Source organism: Clinocottus analis, unplaced genomic scaffold (genome assembly GCF_023055335.1).
Source record: "Clinocottus analis isolate CAN_PGR_092001 unplaced genomic scaffold, fCliAna1.0.p SCAF_13, whole genome shotgun sequence".
NCBI classification, from domain to species: domain Eukaryota; kingdom Metazoa; phylum Chordata; class Actinopteri; order Perciformes; family Cottidae; genus Clinocottus; species Clinocottus analis.
In genome coordinates this window covers 14,069,240-14,085,226 of record NW_027175854.1, presented here as the reverse complement: position 1 = coordinate 14,085,226, position 15,987 = coordinate 14,069,240, and the positions used below count along the sequence as shown (strand labels likewise).

Below are 15,987 nucleotides of genomic sequence, written 5' to 3'. Positions count from 1 at the left end.
GAACGGTGCATTCTGGGAACAGTGTTGTATTCTATGGAACTTCCTGTCCAGGATGCTCAGAGAGCAGCCATTAACTCTCCCTGTGGTTCCTAAAAGGAGTAAACAATAAGTGTTAACATGATGCTTCGTTTTATTTAGCAGTATATATTATTACTTCTGGTCATGTCTAATTCGCTTTTCATATCAATAATGCAACAACTGACACTAGCACTAATAGCAATAATGTGATAACGTGTTCACTCCACCTGTCTGCACTGATCTCCACAGTGACTGCTCGCATGGCTCCAGAGCAGTGCAGATCTCCTGCAGTATCTCCATTCCTCTGGGCTCAGAGGATCAACGGATGCACTCATAAGAGGGTATGACTGCATCCTTGGACTCCAGAATCCGCTTCAGGGTTTTAATATGTTTGCTGCGTTGTCACCAACACAGCAAACCACTCTTTAGCCACTTTGAGCAGCTCCTTTGCTAAGTTGTCAGAAGCGTCTGCCACTGGACTCAAAACAATCCAGAAGACAGGACACCATTTTGTAACTTTCAACAAAGTGACTTGTAACTGAGCAGCAGGATGTGGTGGGACGGGATGCCTAGGTGTCAGTTGTTAGACAAACTGCTGTGGCTTTTTTAACCCTCTCTTGCAGTGAAGCATGTTGTCTGTCATACAGGCCTGGGATGATTGCTTGGGAGTGTTTTCCTACTTGGAATTGCATACACTGGATTGAGTTACAGTTGCAGTAGACATTCTGGCATATTCATTAATATCAGGTTCACTTGCTTGTCTTTTTTCTTCCAATTGCACTGTTGGATGAACAGTTCTCACGAGCCTGTGCAGGTTGTTTGTGGAGCCAGCTCGATACAAGATTTTAGTCTTGCAGACTCTCCATTCTGCCTTAGTTTGATCAATGTAATGGAAATGTGTCCAGATTTGGCTGCGTTTCCTGTTTACACTCATTTTCTCTACTTGTTTTACCAAAGTGTTAGCATGTATATTTACTGGAAGCCTGGTGTCGCCTCCAGAAGGATTCAGATCAACAACTTCTCATGTTCTCGTAATTTATTTCCTCGATCACAGGCAAAGCAACAAGCGCTGCAGTTGCAGAGGCAGGGTGTCGTCCAGTCAACGCAGGTTGACCGTCCACAACAACATCCAGAACAGCCGGAAATTCGGCTCTTTAATACACGGTTTTCCGTCACTAACATATCATAAGCAAAGCAACATTTAATTGGCTCTAAAATGTCAAGAGGAGGAGAATCCCGTGTTCTCATCTTTTCTCACAGAAAAGATCTGCTTCTCTAGTGTCAACGTCCCGATAAACAGGTGTGTGTGTTGAGTGCAGGCGTGTAACTAAAGTTCCCTTGAGAACCGGACTTTTCTAGACACGACAGCTGCATAACTGTGTTTACTGACCTCGCTAACCTGAACTTCACTAGGCATGAATATGAAAAGCATCTACAGACATTTTAGATTTATAATATCACTTTCCAGTCTAACTCTCTCTCTTTCGTGACCCGTCTCCCTGCCTCCCGTTCGAGAGCGCGCGCGCGAAGCGGCTCCCAATCAGGAGCCGGCTAGCAGACCCGTTTCGTTCGCGACCGACACGTCACTACGTACGGCGCGGTGACGTGTGACGTACGGCGCGGTTACGTCGCTGACGTGTGACGACGGGGCGCCTCGCTGCTTGGCGGTGAGTTTAAAGAGTCTCGGTGGTCGGAGGGCAGCAGCGGAAGAAGCTCCCGGACTCACCCAACACGGTACCGACTCGGCTTGACCCGGAGGAGATGCCGCAGCATAGGTACGGGACACGTGCACGAGACCTGACGCAGTCTCGTGAACACTCGGCTCTCTTCTCCGCCAACGCTTCTCGCGCTTCACATCGCGCTTCAATTATTACAAAATACCGCTAATGTCTCAAAACGTCGCACCACGAGACCCGACGGGAGCAGACGCGGCTCCGTGCTCCCGGTCTGCTCCCGTCGGGTCTTGTAGCGCTTGTGATCGCCATTGTGAGCAGCTTTAGTTTAAACGAGCAGTCAATGCCGCGCTTTCACTTGAGTCAGGCCTCTGCAGGTCTACGTGGACCTCCTCCTGGTGCAGAGTTAGCCCGGACTAGGGTTAGCCCGGGCTAACTCTGCGTGCGTCTTTGAGATGGAGGAGACGACGTATTTGCGCTTGTTTGTAGTTTTGCGCGGTCGCGCCGCATCAACATGGCGGCAGGGGGAAGCTAACGGGAGGCCGGTCTGTTGCGTCCTCTTTGGTGCGCCACTTGTAACCCGGGTTGGTTTCTCCTTCCTCCTCCAGCATGCCACTGCAGGACCTGCCCAGCCTGAGCCTCCAGGCCAAGAGGACCCACAAGCGCAAAGCTCGAGGAGGCCTCAGTGACGGCCCGGACATGGAGTGCACCCCGACAGAGCTCGTCCAGCAGCGGGCCCCGCTGCTCCAGCACCAGCGGCTCAGCAGCAAGGGCAAAGAGAACGAGCAGCGGTTCGTCCTGGCCAGGAGGTCCCGCAGGAAGAGGGAGGCCCTGTCATGTAAGCCCAGACTCCTTTGAGCAGTTGTGAGTTTGGAGCTGGCACCTTTGTCACTGTGCTGCTCTTCCTCAGCAGACCTTTCATGGGACCACCTGCCTGACGAGCTGATCCTCCGGATCCTCTTCTACATCCCTCTGCAGGACCTGCTCAGGATGTCCACCGTGTGCCATCGCTGGCGGCGCCTAGCGTGAGTCATCGTCACTCACGGTCCCCGACACCGCCTCTCTCCTGTGCTTCCATTGTTGTGTTCACTCCTCCACCCGTCACTTTCATTCTTTATTCATTACATTTACTTAGCTGACTCTTTTAGACAAAGCAACCTGCACTTTTGCACAGGGAGCACTTCAGGGTTAAGTGTCTCGCTCAAGGACACAATGCCGTGGACTAGCGGAGCCGGAGTTCGGACCACCGACCCTCTGATTTAAAGTATGGGCATGCTAACCACTGAGCCACAGTCGCACACATCCTTCTTATTCTTTATAACTCTGAATGAATGACGAGCGCAGCGCTCAGATCCTTCTAATCATTAGTTCATTCTCTTTCACGCGGTTAGTTAAGGAACACAAAACATAAGTCCGGGTCTGGAGTGATTGACCCCACACAGGAGTAACCTGAGGGTGGACGGCCGCTGTAGCTCTGTGCTGATGCATCTGTGTAGTTTGACTCGTTTGGCGGTTGTGCCAACGGGTGCAATGCTTTCCGTCTCTAGATCAGGTTTAAAGTTTCCAACTCTGGACTAAAGCTTTTCCTGACGTCCGTGAACTTGTGTTCCAGGTTCGATGAGTCTCTGTGGCACAGCGTGGACCTGGAGGGCCTGACCCACATGGGTCCAGCGCTGCAGCAGGTGCTGAAGACTGGAGTCCGTATGCTGCGCTGCCCTCGCTCCTTCATAGAGGAGCTACTCGTCACAGGGTGAGTTCAGCAGCGGGACGCCGCCAGGCTGCTCGGGGGCCGGTTTGGTTCCCCCGGGAACCTGATTATCAGACATTGTCTCTACTTCCTGTCCATAGAGCTCCTTTAACACAGCAATGAGCCTCACTGTTGCGCTGGAGACGTGTTCCTTCATACACACACACACCGCCCTGCTAGAGTGAGATGTGTGGATTCATTCGCTGCTGAACATAGTCCCCAACAAATGCACCCTTTCACTGTTTGAGTAAAGTTATTAAAAACTACATTGACAGCTCGTTTGGCGAAATGATTGTGTCATTTAAAATGATAAAAATTGTCCTAGTTCAATTAAGATTCACATTTTAAACTTGTGTGATTGACAAGTCTGTTAATGCGTAGACCAACAGTGCACACTGTTCACACACACTCCTTTCCTTTGCAGCCCTCTGCAGATAACTGTAATGGACCTGTCCAGCTCCATCATCCCTCTCTCGTCCCTGGAGAGCATCATCTGTCACTGCAGGCAGCTGGAGTATCTGAGCCTGGAGGGGCTGCAGCTCTCAGACGCCATCGCCAGGTATGTGTTCAACATGAAAGCATCATTAATACAAATGTCAATTAAATCAACCTAAATGAGAGGCAGTGAATCATATATAGACACACACCTATCCATCAAATGTGTAATATTGTCTTGTTTGTGGCTCAGCTCTCTGTCTCAGAACACAAACCTGCTGCAGCTCAACCTGAGCGGCTGCTCTGGCGTCTCTGCTCCGGCTCTGGCGGTGCTGCTGCAGTCCTGCTGCAGGTCTGCTTCAGTCGTGTTCTCCAAACAGCTGCTTTCCATTCGTCCTTCATCTCTGCAGTTTTACTAATGTGTGGTCTTCCCTTTTAGGATAGAGCAGCTGAACATCGCATGGTGTGACTTCAGCAATGATCATGTGAAGAGTGTAGTTGGCTGTGTGAGCTCTCGTGTGACTCACCTCAACCTCAGCGGCTACAGAGAGAACCTCACGCTGGACGGTGAGTGGGAGTGTTGGTGCTGAACAGTTCATCCTGTGCTCGGTCATGGCGGCAGCACTGTCTTCATCTATGGAGCAGGGTTGGCGTGAGATCAAAAAAGCATAGCGTACGGGTGCAGCAGGGACCAAATGAGTCTTAATGTGACGGCGTACAGCTGATGCATGCAGTATGCTGTAAACCGCCACAGGGTGTACAATAGCTATGTTCATGGACTGCTTCACTGCTTCTACACAAGCCCTGTATACATTCATTATGAAGAAACATGTTGAATATCCTGGAAACCATTTAATTTGGCTGGAAACTCTCTTACTGAAACTGTCGGTCTCCACCAAGGAGTTCCTCACATCAGCCCGCACTCTTAGCAGAGCTGCATCAGCGGTACAGGCTCTTGGTCCTCCTTTCCTTCTGTCCTTACAGCCTCTTAACCTTCCTCTGTCCACTTTGTCTTCCAGACGTGAAGCTGCTGGTGAGCCGGTGCCCCCGCATTCAAACGCTAGATTTAAGGTGAGATTGTCATTTTATAGATTTTCTGTTAATGGACTGATCATGTCGGGCGTCTCTGGGGGTCCGTTTTTTAATTTGACTTGTCAGCCACCTGTTGGGATTCAGAGCGTCACTACGTCATCATCAGATGTTTTACAGTTATTCGTACAATGAAAAGATTATTCTGCTTGGGTAGAAGCTAGGGCTGCTCGATTATGGCCAAAATCATAATCACGATGATTTTGATCAATATTTAGATCACGATTATCGCAATTATTTCATTTTAGAAACATCTTTTTATTGCACTTTAACATTTTAAATGAACAAGAACACTGCTTCTACTTCCGTTACTGTGTTGAATTCTGGCTAATTTCTGGCTAATATTCAAATGTACATGTATTTGCATCAAAATATGAATAAAATGTTTCCAAAAAATAAAGTGCAAAATATGAATTACTCAAAAATACAAATACTCGACCGCTGTGACGTCCCTTTGGGAGGGGGACGGATACGCTGTCACATTGCAGGCTCGGTTATGCTCGTCTCTGACGTTGCACATGGACGGAGGTTCAGTGTGTTCGCTTTAGCGTTAGCCCTCACTCATTGGTCATACTGGGGTCTATAGTGGTTAAATAAATGAGTTGTGTTGCGATGTGGCGCAGACACGAGGCACTCTGTGCACGTGACTTTTTCTTGATTCACATCACTAGTTTCACAGTAATTGTGAAACAGTAGTTGTGTCCCTGATGATGCGCTGTGCTCTCCTGGTCACTCTGGTGGACTAAATGTCTCAGAGGGGAAGGCTGCACCTGAGATGTCCTGTGCACTTTTATCACAGGCTGCAGTGCCTTCCTGTCCTGCAGTGCTGAGAATCTTGGGTGGCATGCCAGATTTCCTCAGCCTTCTTAGGAAATGCAGTCGCTGCTGGGCCTTTTTTAATGTTCTGCAGGGTGTTGTGAGATCAGGTGAGGTCCTTACTGATCTGGAGTTTAAAGGTTTTCACCCTCTCCACCTCTGTCCCACCTCCTGTAAAGTGGAGTGTGCTGCACCCTCTTCCTCCTTGGGTCCATAATCATCTCCTTGGTCTTGTTTGCATTCAAGGAAAGATTATTATCCTGGCACCAGGCCACAAGTTCCTCCACCTCTCTTCTGTACGCCGTCTCAGCCCCACCAGTGATCATTCAAATGACCGGAGTATCATCCACAAACTTGATGATGCTGGTGTTTCCCTGGGAGGCCACACAGTCGTGTGTGTGTGGGTGTGTGGAGGCTGAACAGCAATGGTCTCGGTACACGTCCCTGGGGGGTCCCTGTGCTCACAGTTCTTGTGTCAGATGTACTCTGACTGATTGGGGTCAGCTGAGAGGGAGTTCAGCACCCAGTTGCAGAGAGCAGGTGTCAGACCAAGTGTGGTTGTGTGCAACTAAAATATAGAGGTCGAGTTACAGACGTTTTCTTGAAGATCTTAATGTTTAACTATTGAGTGTGATATATCATTTATGTGGTTCTTTTATGCATTTAAAACCTAAAAACACAAGAGGAAGGTTAAGACAAAATCCCTCTGAGGCACAACCAGGTCTGAGATCTAATGAGCTGGTCCCAGCGCTAACATGTAGCTCACGTGTTCCAGTGACAGCACGCTGCTGATGGCAGACAGCCTCCCGGTCCTCCGGCAGCTGAAGGACCTGATGCATCTGTCCCTGAGTCGCTGCTACCACATCCACCTCGCCGCTCTGACGTGAGTCTGATGGTCTTACCCTGACCCTCTTGTGTCTGTGCTGGTCTGACCCTCTTGTGTCTGTGATGGTCTAAACCTGACCCGACCTGTTTCAGAGACCTGGATAAGTCGCTGCCCGTGCTGAGCCTGCTGGACGTGTTTGGCATCGTGAGCGGCAGCCACCTGTCCTCTCTGAAGAAGGAGATGCCTCGCGTTTCCATCAACTCCAGGCCGTTCTCCAGCATCGCCCGGCCCACGCCCGCCTCCAGGCCCACCGGCTGCTTCCTGTGGAACAGGAAGTGTCGCCTGAGGTTCCAACAGTAACCCGCTCCGTCTGTCTGAAGCCGAGTCGTTCCTGCAGCCGAGGGTTTGCCCCCCGAGTTCAATGGCGCCACGTTTGTTTCTGCTCGGGGGCGTTTAGTTGGCTGAAGACCCCGGACCGGGCCGCTCGGCACTGGACACGCACGCTTGTAGACGATATTTTATTTAGGGAGGTCAGAGCTTGATGTTGGGGCCACTTCCTGTTGGAATGTGTTTACAAACATTTTAATGGATTTTTGAATCTGTTTTAGGTTCTAATGTGTTAATTTAAAAATATGTTGTAAGGGAAACACGGTATATAAGACTTAATTAGCAGATGTATCCCTGAGACATTGGAATAATACTGATGACAGAAATGTCTTTGAGCTGTAATAATGTGTGAACGGATGGTTTTTATGAGCATACAATGATGTATTCCTGTATGCAGGCTTTTATGAGGAACTCTTTGTCACTGCACACCTTGTGTCTGCTGTATGAACTTTATATCATTCAAATGAGAGATGAGATTAAACCAGTGACTACCCAGCTGCCCCGTGTGGGCGTGTCCACGCTTTAATCACTGTGCTGCTGTCAACCGTGTACGCTATATACGGCACACACTGGCCTCCTTATAGTTACATGCATACACACAACTGATAAACTCTTAACTAAACTAATGTTAATTACATAAATGAGGCATGTATACAAGGAGCATGAGTGTTTCTGTTAGCATCGGTAGCTCCTTGAGCGGCAATCAAAATGCAAGTCTTAAGAAGCTTTAAAAGTAGAGGATGTGCCTTCACATGATATATTAGATATGACACCATGAGATGGTTAATGCTGGGGCATCGCCAGGTCTTGCTGTCAGAGGCTGAAGTTACTTTAAATACAAGCAGCTCAGGAACAACACACTAAATCTGAGCGTTTATTCACCCAGACACAAACTCTCATCTGTGCTTTTTGATTTGTCAAGACAAAACTCCCATTCAGTCAAAATGTCTGCTGTGAAAGGCCTGTTCTTGTTCAGAGTAGGAAAAGCACAAGTGTTATTAAAAACAGTTCTATTCAAAAGTGGAAATCAACCGTCATGCATTATGTACACCCATGCTCAGTCAAAATGTCTTGTGGAGATAAGTGTTCAGTCACTAATATACAGTGTGTAAAGTAAGTGTTCAGTCACCACTTGGCTCAGTAAATATGCTTCTAAAGGAGATATTGATATGAAAATGAGCTGAGTGCTGCATGAGACTAGTTTCTCATACAGGAAGCGTCTTGAACAAACAAGACTTTTGTACCAAGTATTTATAATAGTATTATTACATTTCAGTCAGCGCGTTCAACACTCTTTCCCTGTCATTCCATTTAATTACACGTAACTTAGTTTTCTTTTATTTGTACGTCTGATCACTTGGGATGTTAGGGACATCTGGTGAACGTGTCATGAATATATTTACTGAGACAAATGGTGACGTGTTCACTACTTACTTCACCCGCTGGGTAGCAGGAGACAGTCGGGGCCAGCAGCTGAATGTCACAATATTGAATCATCAGCATTCATGACTCAAACTACATTGTCTGCTTCCCCCAAATGAATAAACAGCTTGTCCAGTGCTTTGCAGCCGCTTTGGTACAAACATATAGATAAGCTACTGGAATGCTTCCCGACATGTCCATGTCCTTCTTTGTGAAATGGGTGATGGGAGGGTTCCAACATGTTCCTGTGGCAGACCACACGCTCTCTGTGTGTAATGTGCGTTATGAAATATGTTGAGCAGTGTTACCCCAATACATGTAGGCAGTAGCTCATTGCTTGTCATTACACACTAAATGATAAAGTAGTTATAACCTGTCAAGAGTGCTGAGGAAGAGGGCGGGGCCACAATGACTAATGTGCAACCGTTTTAACATGACACTATAATCACACTGTACACAATGACACTTCTGATGCCACACACATTGACAACAATGTTGACTTGAGAGATGAGGTCATAGATCATGTGACATGCCCAAAGGGTTATGGCTCTGGCTTCCAGAGTCAACTCTTTCAGGAGGCTCGAGCTGCTCGACCTCTCAGTTGACGCTGCAGCAGGCACTCGGCTACGAGGGTGAAAGAGGCAGGAATGACTTCAGATAAGCTCTAGTTCCCATTCCACTTTATTGGGTTGAAAAAACAAAACATCCACACCGACACATGATGCTGATGACCGCTGCCTATTACAACCCACGCTGACAGGGAGAACGTGGAGGGAACCCACGATGCCACGGGGAGAACGTGGAGGGAACCCACGCTGACAGGGAGAACGTGGAGGGAACCAACGCTGACAGGGAGAACGTGGAGGGAACCCACGCTGACAGGGAGAACGTGGAGGGAACCCACGCTGACAGGGAGAACGTGGAGGGAACCCACGCTGACAGGGAGAATGTGGAGGGAACCCACGCTGACAGGGAGAACGTGGAGGGAACCCACGCTGACAGGGAGAACGTGGAGGGAACCCTGGGGAGAATGTGCAAACTCCAGAAGGGCCGCATCTCTCGTTGGGAGGCAACAGTGCTAGCTAGCTAGCTAGCTAGCTATCCGCTAACCACTGTGCTAGCTATCCGCTAACCACTGTGCTAGCTGGCCGCTAACCCCCGTGCAGCCCACAGAGCATGCTGTGTGCACGGTTCAGCCTGGTTTCACTTCATATGCGCTCTGGCTGGGCTTCGGGTCCTGAGAGGGTCCAACAGAACTCTAAACACAGTTCATGGCCCCGTGAAGCGTTTATTGCAGTTCATTCCTCCAAATGATTCAAACAGCTAGATCCAAACACAAGCAACATTACAAAAATATCTTTAGTGAGACAGTTCACCACAGAACCCGTTAAAGCAAGCACCAATTACACTTCTGGAAATCTGGTGATCTATATCTATATTTTCACGCACACAGAGGAAAAAAATGTGATTTGAAAATACTTATTTTGTACAAATTTAATAAAACCATGGTAACAATGAGAGCCTTCTGTCAGGCTCAAAGCTCTGCGGGGACGTGGACTCGTCTCAGTGTTCGAGGACAACCGTCCGGAGCTGGTCCTCCTCACTCATGCTGATTGTAGCGATGGCGCCGTCGTTGAACTCGAATGAAGTCCCACCGTCGACCACCATGCAGGCGTCCCAGCACCGCGAGCGGACCGACACCCTGAAGCGGCATCACAACATTGTAACTAACTCCGCCACAGCTTTGTACATTGTGAGTCAGAGGAGGGCAACCGACCACTGACCTGCTGGCGAAGCCTCTCTGCCGGCTGCTGGAGAACACCCGGTTGACGATGGGCTCCCTGATGCTGTACAGCAAACGTGTGTCATCGGGACGGAACACCAGAGACGCGTTGTATTCATCAGTAACTGCACACGCACACGCACACACACACACACACACACACACACACGTCACTTCAAACAGTGACAGGATATGTACGGCTCTAGAATAAATGGAGGCTGATCATTACCCTTTTCAATCATGTCACGATTAAGTGGGACATCCAGACCCGTTTGAGACTTCCCTGGAAAAGTACACGGTGGTCTTTAAAGACTGGATTCATGTACATTTTAACATCCCAACCTGCAGACAGACGTACCGATCTGTAGAACCTCCTCCACAGCTTGTTCAGTAAGTTTGTTGATGTTATAGGACCTGACCAAGACGGAGAACATGGATGAGTCAGCAAATTTAGGGAGACATTGGATCTGATGAAGTCAATGGCACCATTGGTTGGTCTGGAGCAGCTGTAGTCAGGGCCATGAGCCACAAGAGGACTTCATCTCTAGTCACTGATCAAAGCACTCTTAACATCTGAGGAAACACTGAAGCTGCGTTCATACCAAACATTCAACCAGATTACATGAAAGTCAATAAAGAGACGCGATAGGTTGCAAAAAAAGCGTTTTTCCCGCCGGGTGAATGACGCGGGACGAACATGTTTGACACGGCACGAGTTGAAATGTTCAAACTCTGCGTCAGCCAATCAGCGTTGGGAAGCGTCGGCGTCCTGCCTTCGCTGATTCAAACTGCTGTTGGTCCCCCTGAAGGAGCAGCCGTCATTCAGACTACGGATAATATTATGAACCCATACAGCATGGAGTTTGACGTTCCCACGTTTGTGAAATTTCTACAACAAATATAAAGCAGAACTACTAATTATTTCTATGGTGGACAGCAGACACGGTAACGTAACACCAGACGCAGTTCCTGGAGGAGCGGTGTGCGGCTATGGATGGTGTTATGAATCCAAACACGAGGGCGTTTGATGTTTCCACGATTTTATGACTTCCCCAACAAGTATAAAGCAGAAGGCTCTTTTCACGGCGATAAGCCACGCCCCCTTTAGTTCATCGTGTGAACACTTTTATTGTCGAGCGAGTACACACACACACACACACACACACACACACACACTGCTGAGACCGTCTCTTGGGTACTGATGTCCAAACTTCAAATAAACAATGGACACGAGTGAAACATTAAATATTATATTTACCAGGCTTTGGATCCTGTTCCTGTACAAATGCTGAGTCCTGAACTCTTCTGCTTTTCCCACGGGCCGTCGTCCACAGAGATCTCGTAGTAGGACGCCCTGAGGAGCGAGAGGTTGGTGAGCGAGGGCTTTGAAGCAGTCGGAGGTTTCCAAGGGGAGCATCGTGAGGATGACCGAGGTACCTGGAGGACAGAGACTCTCCGATGAAGATTTCATTCAGGCTTCTGATGGGCAGAAGACTCGTCTTGGAGAAGCTGTCGTGTAGTGTTCCTGCCTCTGAAGTACAACAAGAGAATGCACACTACATTAACAGATGCAGTAGTGTTCACAATGTCCTCGTCCATGTCGATGTTAGAGTTCAGTCTGACAGAACAAAGCGCTGTCAGAGCTTCAGCAGGAAGAGACACAGCTCAACAACAAGAAGGAAAACAACAGCCACTGGGAAAAGAGACCGGAAGCTGAGAGAGAGAGAGGACAGAGAGCAGAGAGACCAGAGAGAACGACAGACAGACAGACAGACAGACAGACACCTACTCCGCTGGCTGTACATGGTAGTGATGCGGTGAGCTTGGCTGTGCTGCTCCAGGCTCAGCTGCTGCTCGTGCAGGTCCACAGAGGTGGGGTTGATGCCGGTGCCCTCCAAGTGCACCCGGATCCTCTGACGCCACAGCCACCTGCACACAGCACAGGGTAAGAGGACCACCCCTCAAGACCCCCTCCTCAGGACGCCCCTCCTCAGGACCGCCCCACCAGAAACCTTCAACAGTCCTATTAGGAGGGCTAATGTGACCGCAGTGAGAAGAGCTCGACACTTCTGAAAAGTCATTGCTCAGGTCCACCCGAGTCCCCGCAGACATCTACAGTCTGAGGGCCGAGCGTGACGAAGGGCCACAAACCAGAAGGCTCCTTTAAGTTTGTCCTTTTCTCACATGTTCGAGACTAAACAATCTAAATGTATGCAATCCATAATATTGAGGGTTGTCATCACATAGTGAAAATAAGAACATTAGCACTTTCCCTCTCCACTGTCCCGGTGAGTCTGCGTCAGGAGGACACCTGAACGTGACATCAAACTACGGCAGGAACTATTCACATGATTTTGATAGAAAAACTGGAGTGTGTTCCTAGACGTAAACCTCTGACACGGACCTCTAGCAGCAGTCAGACCTCCAGATTTAGCGCCTGAAGGCACCGGCCTGGGCTTTAGGAGCTGAGGGACCTTTTCCAGACAAGACTCCATTAAACCTCTGGGACTCCAAGCCACTGACAGAGCACTGGGCACACAGTGAAGGTTTTCAGCACGGCCCGTGACATTACACGAGTATTTGAGGTAGCTTATACGTAGCTTATACGTAGCTTATACGTAGCTTATACGTTGTCACTAATGGGCGAGACAGGCTGGTTGAAGGTACGTGACACGGCCGCATGCTCACTACAACAGCGCTAGGATTGTTTGTGGGTAAATACGCACCTGAACTCACCACGGCAGAGCTTTCCCAGGGCTTCGGGGAAGGCATGGGTGTAGTACACCGGCAAGCACAGATGACCTTCTGACCTTCAATTGAAAGAGAGCAAGGTCATGAACACAAGTGTTGAAGAGGTCCAACGTGGACCAATGACATAACGACTACCACTGCTTTCTGAGAGCCCCAGCACATCAGGTCGTATGTTCTAAGCCCTTCTCCGTGTTTACCTCTCAGGGTCTGTGTTCACGCCAACAACTGGTTTGTCCTTGCTTAAAACCTTACTGGCAACCAGGAGCATTGTCCCATCACCTAACAAAACAAACTGCAGTTAGAGAACTTGTATTGTGTAGGTGCATGTGTTTTCCGAAGCTTTTGTTGGGGGACTTTGACCCTGCGATGAATAAGTTAAAGTCCATTCTATACACCGGAGACTCTTATATTCAGATGGTAAAGATATTAGGCATAAAAGAACACATTTAGAAATTCAGCAAGTCTTGTAATGACGTGCATGTATTCCTACATCCTGTTTCTGTCATGAATCAGCGTGACAGTATGAAGTCCTACCTCCAGCAGAGATGATAGTGTCTGCCCATCGCACCACTTCTTCATCATACTCTCCTCTCTTCACCACTCGGACCTCGATGCCTTCTTTCCTGCAATGAAGGAAGTACAAACCATGTTTAGGAGCAGAGTCCTGCTGAAGCCCAGCTCCCTGTGCTGGCCCCGGCCTCACCGCAGGCTCCTCACGACGTGCTCCACGTTGCTGGTGTGGATGTTGTGTCTCTCCAGCAGGCCGCTGTAGCTGGAGCCCTTCATAGCCAGCTACACACACACACACACACACACACACACACACACACACACACACACACAGATAAATACAAAAGCATGACTACACTCTGATGTCTTCCTCCAGGACTGACTGACCCACCAGCTGCGTGAGGTCCTCCTCGGACAGGCCTGCGTACAGGTACCGCTGCTGCTCGAACTCATACCGCGTGGTTTTGGTAACGACGGCTACTTTCTCCGGTTTGAAGCCCGCGCGCGGCTGCGCGGTGTGCATGCGCCGCAGCGGGTTCCCGTACAGTAGGCTGACGGCTCGAGTCCCGAGGCGCAGCAGGTTCCCCGCTGAGTTCCGACCCATCCTGAGTAAACACAGCACCATCACTCACGCGCATGTCCAGGTGCACGCGCTGAGTGAGGGCTTATCGCGCGCGTCAGTCCTGTATTGTGCATTCACAGACGCCGGACACACGTCCTGTTCCCACGGAGAGGATAGGGGGGTCCCAAGTCCCCGCGCACAGCGCGTGCAGTCGAGGTCAAGCTCTACACTTCACACGGGGTCTAGCTCTCCACTTCACACGGGGTCTCGCTCTCCACGGGGTCTCGCTCTCCACGGGGTCTAGCTCTCCACGGGGTCTAGCTCTCCACTTCACACGGGGTCTAGCTCACCACGGGGTCTAGCTCTACACTTCACACGGGGTTTCGCTCACTGGGTGCCCTCCCATCCGTATTTGGAGAGGGCGGAAGAACGCGTTACGTTACCAGCTGAGCATGCGAAACTTCGCGTCGCTCGCGCTTCCCTCTCAGCGTGACGCTCGCGGCTGTTCTTCTCAAAGTTCCGACTGAGAGACTCTTCCAGCCTCCAACCTGCCGCCGAAACACTTCTAAACACGAACTAGAGCACGCGACCGCAGCGGCCACTGACCACACCGTACGTAAGTTTCCACGCAGCCTGGACGTAGGCCACGTAACGTGAAGCGACGTACGTAAGTTCCTACGCAATTTGCACGTAGGCTTCGTGACGTGAGCGACGGAGCTCGTGTTTCGTGATGCGTTCACGGTCCCATAAAAGAGCGGAAAGGTCACACAAGACCACCAGACAATACTCTCCATTCTAGCTGGTCGGGGTAAATACGTTACATGTATTTTATTTATTCAGTTAACTATTTTCTGTACGTTTTAATCCCCAACCGGGAGGTCGAGAGGTCCGTTTTAAACCCCTCTCAAATGGAGGCACGTGGGCATTTAGCCCGATTAAATACCTTTACAACATTATGGAACATAAAAACACATGAATTAGAGGAATGCAAACGGAATATATATATATATATATATATATATATATATATATATATATATATATATATATATATATATATATATATACATACACATATATATATATATATATATATATATATTATATATATATATATATATTTATATTTATATATATATATTTATATATAAAATGTATATATATGTATTTATATATATATATATATATATATATATATATACACATTTTATTTTGACAAAACAAGTAAATAAATAATATAAAATGACTTCTCATCTTATGAGTAAGACGTTTGAACCAGTGAATAAAAAGAATAAAATAAATACACAATTGTACACAATATTTTTAATGTAGTCACGTGATGTTGCAGTAAAGCGCTGTCCCATTCATATTCACACCAGCTCAAGCCCTCACAGACTCTCACACTCAACCATTTAGCAGCTGACGTCAGTGAGTCCCTGAGGGTTCAGGGTTTGAGGGTTTAGGGTGGAGATTGGGCCTTTGACCCGGAGCAGAGGTGAAGCGTGTTGGCGAAGGAGCCTAAACAGCTCAGTCCACGGGTCAGAGACAAGCAGGCGGGTGCGCTCAGGGACGAGACCGGGAGCGCACACCAGACAGCTGATCAGAACAATAAATATATGTTATGAACCGCAAATCCCATGCCTTTGTGCCGCCCGAGACTCACGGGGGTAACGCAGATACGTTACACGCTGAAATCAAAACACCGAGTTGTATTTCACGTTTAGCTGCGTGCAGGTACCGGAGGCAGAGAGAAAGGCTGCCGTCAGCAGGTAGCTGAGTTTAAAAATACATTGCCATTTTTTAAGATGGCCTCGTCCATAATGCTAGCAGATATTAACGCTAGCTAGCTGGCCGTTAGCATGTTGTTTAACGCACTACTCTAGCATGGAGAGACAAAATCTGATTGGATGAGCTCTCGGTAACCAGCTGTCAATCAAGCCGAGCTGCTGAGCTGAGGAACAGACAAGA

The 15,987-nt window shown here is 48.7% G+C and overlaps 2 protein-coding genes across 3 annotated transcripts; one reads left to right on the top strand and one right to left on the bottom strand.

The window, feature by feature from the left end:
• The first annotated feature begins 1,660 nt into the window (after window positions 1–1,660).
• skp2 (S-phase kinase-associated protein 2, E3 ubiquitin protein ligase) lies at window positions 1,661–7,486 on the top strand. Of its 2 annotated transcripts, none has more exons than XM_068574420.1 (10): window positions 1,661–1,793; window positions 2,300–2,529; window positions 2,605–2,716; window positions 3,304–3,441; window positions 3,863–3,997; window positions 4,127–4,225; window positions 4,313–4,440; window positions 4,893–4,944; window positions 6,554–6,661; window positions 6,757–7,486. In XM_068574420.1, the coding sequence occupies exons 1-10, from the start codon at window positions 1,780–1,782 to the stop codon at window positions 6,962–6,964; spliced, it is 1,224 nt and encodes a 407-aa protein (XP_068430521.1). In that variant the 5' UTR covers window positions 1,661–1,779; the 3' UTR covers window positions 6,965–7,486. The 2 variants fall into 2 exon arrangements, with proteins under 2 accessions (XP_068430521.1, XP_068430520.1); XM_068574419.1 differs by having other exon boundaries at window positions 2,602–2,716.
• Window positions 7,487–9,076: 1,590 nt separating this feature from the next.
• Window positions 9,077–14,675, bottom strand: nadk2 (NAD kinase 2, mitochondrial). The gene is made up of 12 exons (XM_068573491.1): window positions 13,849–14,675; window positions 13,651–13,739; window positions 13,482–13,570; window positions 13,145–13,226; window positions 12,923–13,006; window positions 11,986–12,125; window positions 11,634–11,727; window positions 11,455–11,550; window positions 10,555–10,610; window positions 10,426–10,479; window positions 10,198–10,321; window positions 9,077–10,115 (listed from the first exon to the last, which is right to left on the bottom strand). The coding sequence occupies exons 1-12, from the start codon at window positions 14,080–14,082 to the stop codon at window positions 9,977–9,979; spliced, it is 1,281 nt and encodes a 426-aa protein (XP_068429592.1). The 5' UTR covers window positions 14,083–14,675; the 3' UTR covers window positions 9,077–9,976.
• Between the last annotated feature and the right edge of the window lie 1,312 nt (window positions 14,676–15,987).

Excerpts from the sequence above, each read along its gene's own strand:
- skp2 (XM_068574419.1), top strand. Across the intron at positions 4,226-4,312 it reads CTGCTGCAGTCCTGCTGCAG|GATAGAGCAGCTGAACATCG; the intron begins GTCTGCTTCAGT and ends CTTCCCTTTTAG. Across the intron at positions 4,945-6,553 it reads ATTCAAACGCTAGATTTAAG|TGACAGCACGCTGCTGATGG; the intron begins GTGAGATTGTCA and ends CACGTGTTCCAG.
- nadk2 (XM_068573491.1), bottom strand. The coding sequence starts at position 14,082 with ATGGTGCTGTGTTTACTCAGGATGGGTCGGAACTCAGCGGGGAACCTG. Across the intron at positions 11,728-11,985 it reads TACCATGTACAGCCAGCGGA|AGGCAGGAACACTACACGAC; the intron begins GTAGGTGTCTGT and ends GTTGTACTTCAG. Across the intron at positions 11,551-11,633 it reads GGAGAGTCTCTGTCCTCCAG|GGCGTCCTACTACGAGATCT; the intron begins GTACCTCGGTCA and ends CTCGCTCCTCAG.